General features: G+C 64.0%; 1 protein-coding gene across 2 annotated transcripts in view; it reads left to right on the top strand.

The window, feature by feature from the left end:
* Nucleotides 1–495, top strand: part of LOC119593102 — an 8,913-nt gene that overhangs the window by 8,030 nt on the left and 388 nt on the right. The window contains exon 6 of one of the 2 annotated variants that reach the window (XM_037942067.1): nt 88–478. In XM_037942067.1, the coding sequence (XP_037797995.1) occupies nt 88–477 (390 nt within the window). In that variant the 3' untranslated portion in view covers nt 478. Of the gene's footprint in view, nt 1–84; nt 479–495 lie in introns of both variants that reach the window. The other variant, XM_037942066.1, reaches the window with a different exon arrangement.

Genomic DNA, 495 nt, shown 5'->3' with positions numbered 1-495 from the left:
ACATATCCGCGAATCCTCGATCGCGTGTTTGAATCCGGGCGCTCAATCCCCTAGAGTTCTGACGAGATTGCCCCGTTGTTGCAGCAGGCCCAATGCGGCAGCGACGTGCAGTACGCCGAACTCCTGCTCTCCGGGACGACCATCACGACCACCCCCCGCCCGCACGACCAGCACAAGGTCATCTACACGACCCTGGACCACAAACACATCCTCCCCCACTACCCTTCCCCTCAGCCCCACCCCTCCTACACCCACCCGTCCCTCCCTCCCTCCACCTCGTCCCCATCCCCTCCCACGCACCTCCTCCAGCAGGGGGGGTCCCAGCACCACCTCGGAGGTACGTGGACGACCTCCTGCGGCACGACCTCGCCGCGGCAGCCTCTCCTCCGTCGGGATTCCCACGTCGACGACCCTCTCAAGGCCGACCCTGAGGCGCGGGTTCCTCTCATCTCGAACCAGAAGGAGAGTTCTGTTTAAGGTGATCCTCTTGCTTGG

The sequence above is a fragment of the Penaeus monodon genome, chromosome 31 (genome assembly GCF_015228065.2).
Source record: "Penaeus monodon isolate SGIC_2016 chromosome 31, NSTDA_Pmon_1, whole genome shotgun sequence".
Lineage (NCBI taxonomy): Eukaryota > Metazoa > Arthropoda > Malacostraca > Decapoda > Penaeidae > Penaeus > Penaeus monodon.
The sequence above is the reverse complement of the archived record's forward strand: the minus strand, read 5'-3'. Positions and strand labels throughout refer to the sequence as shown.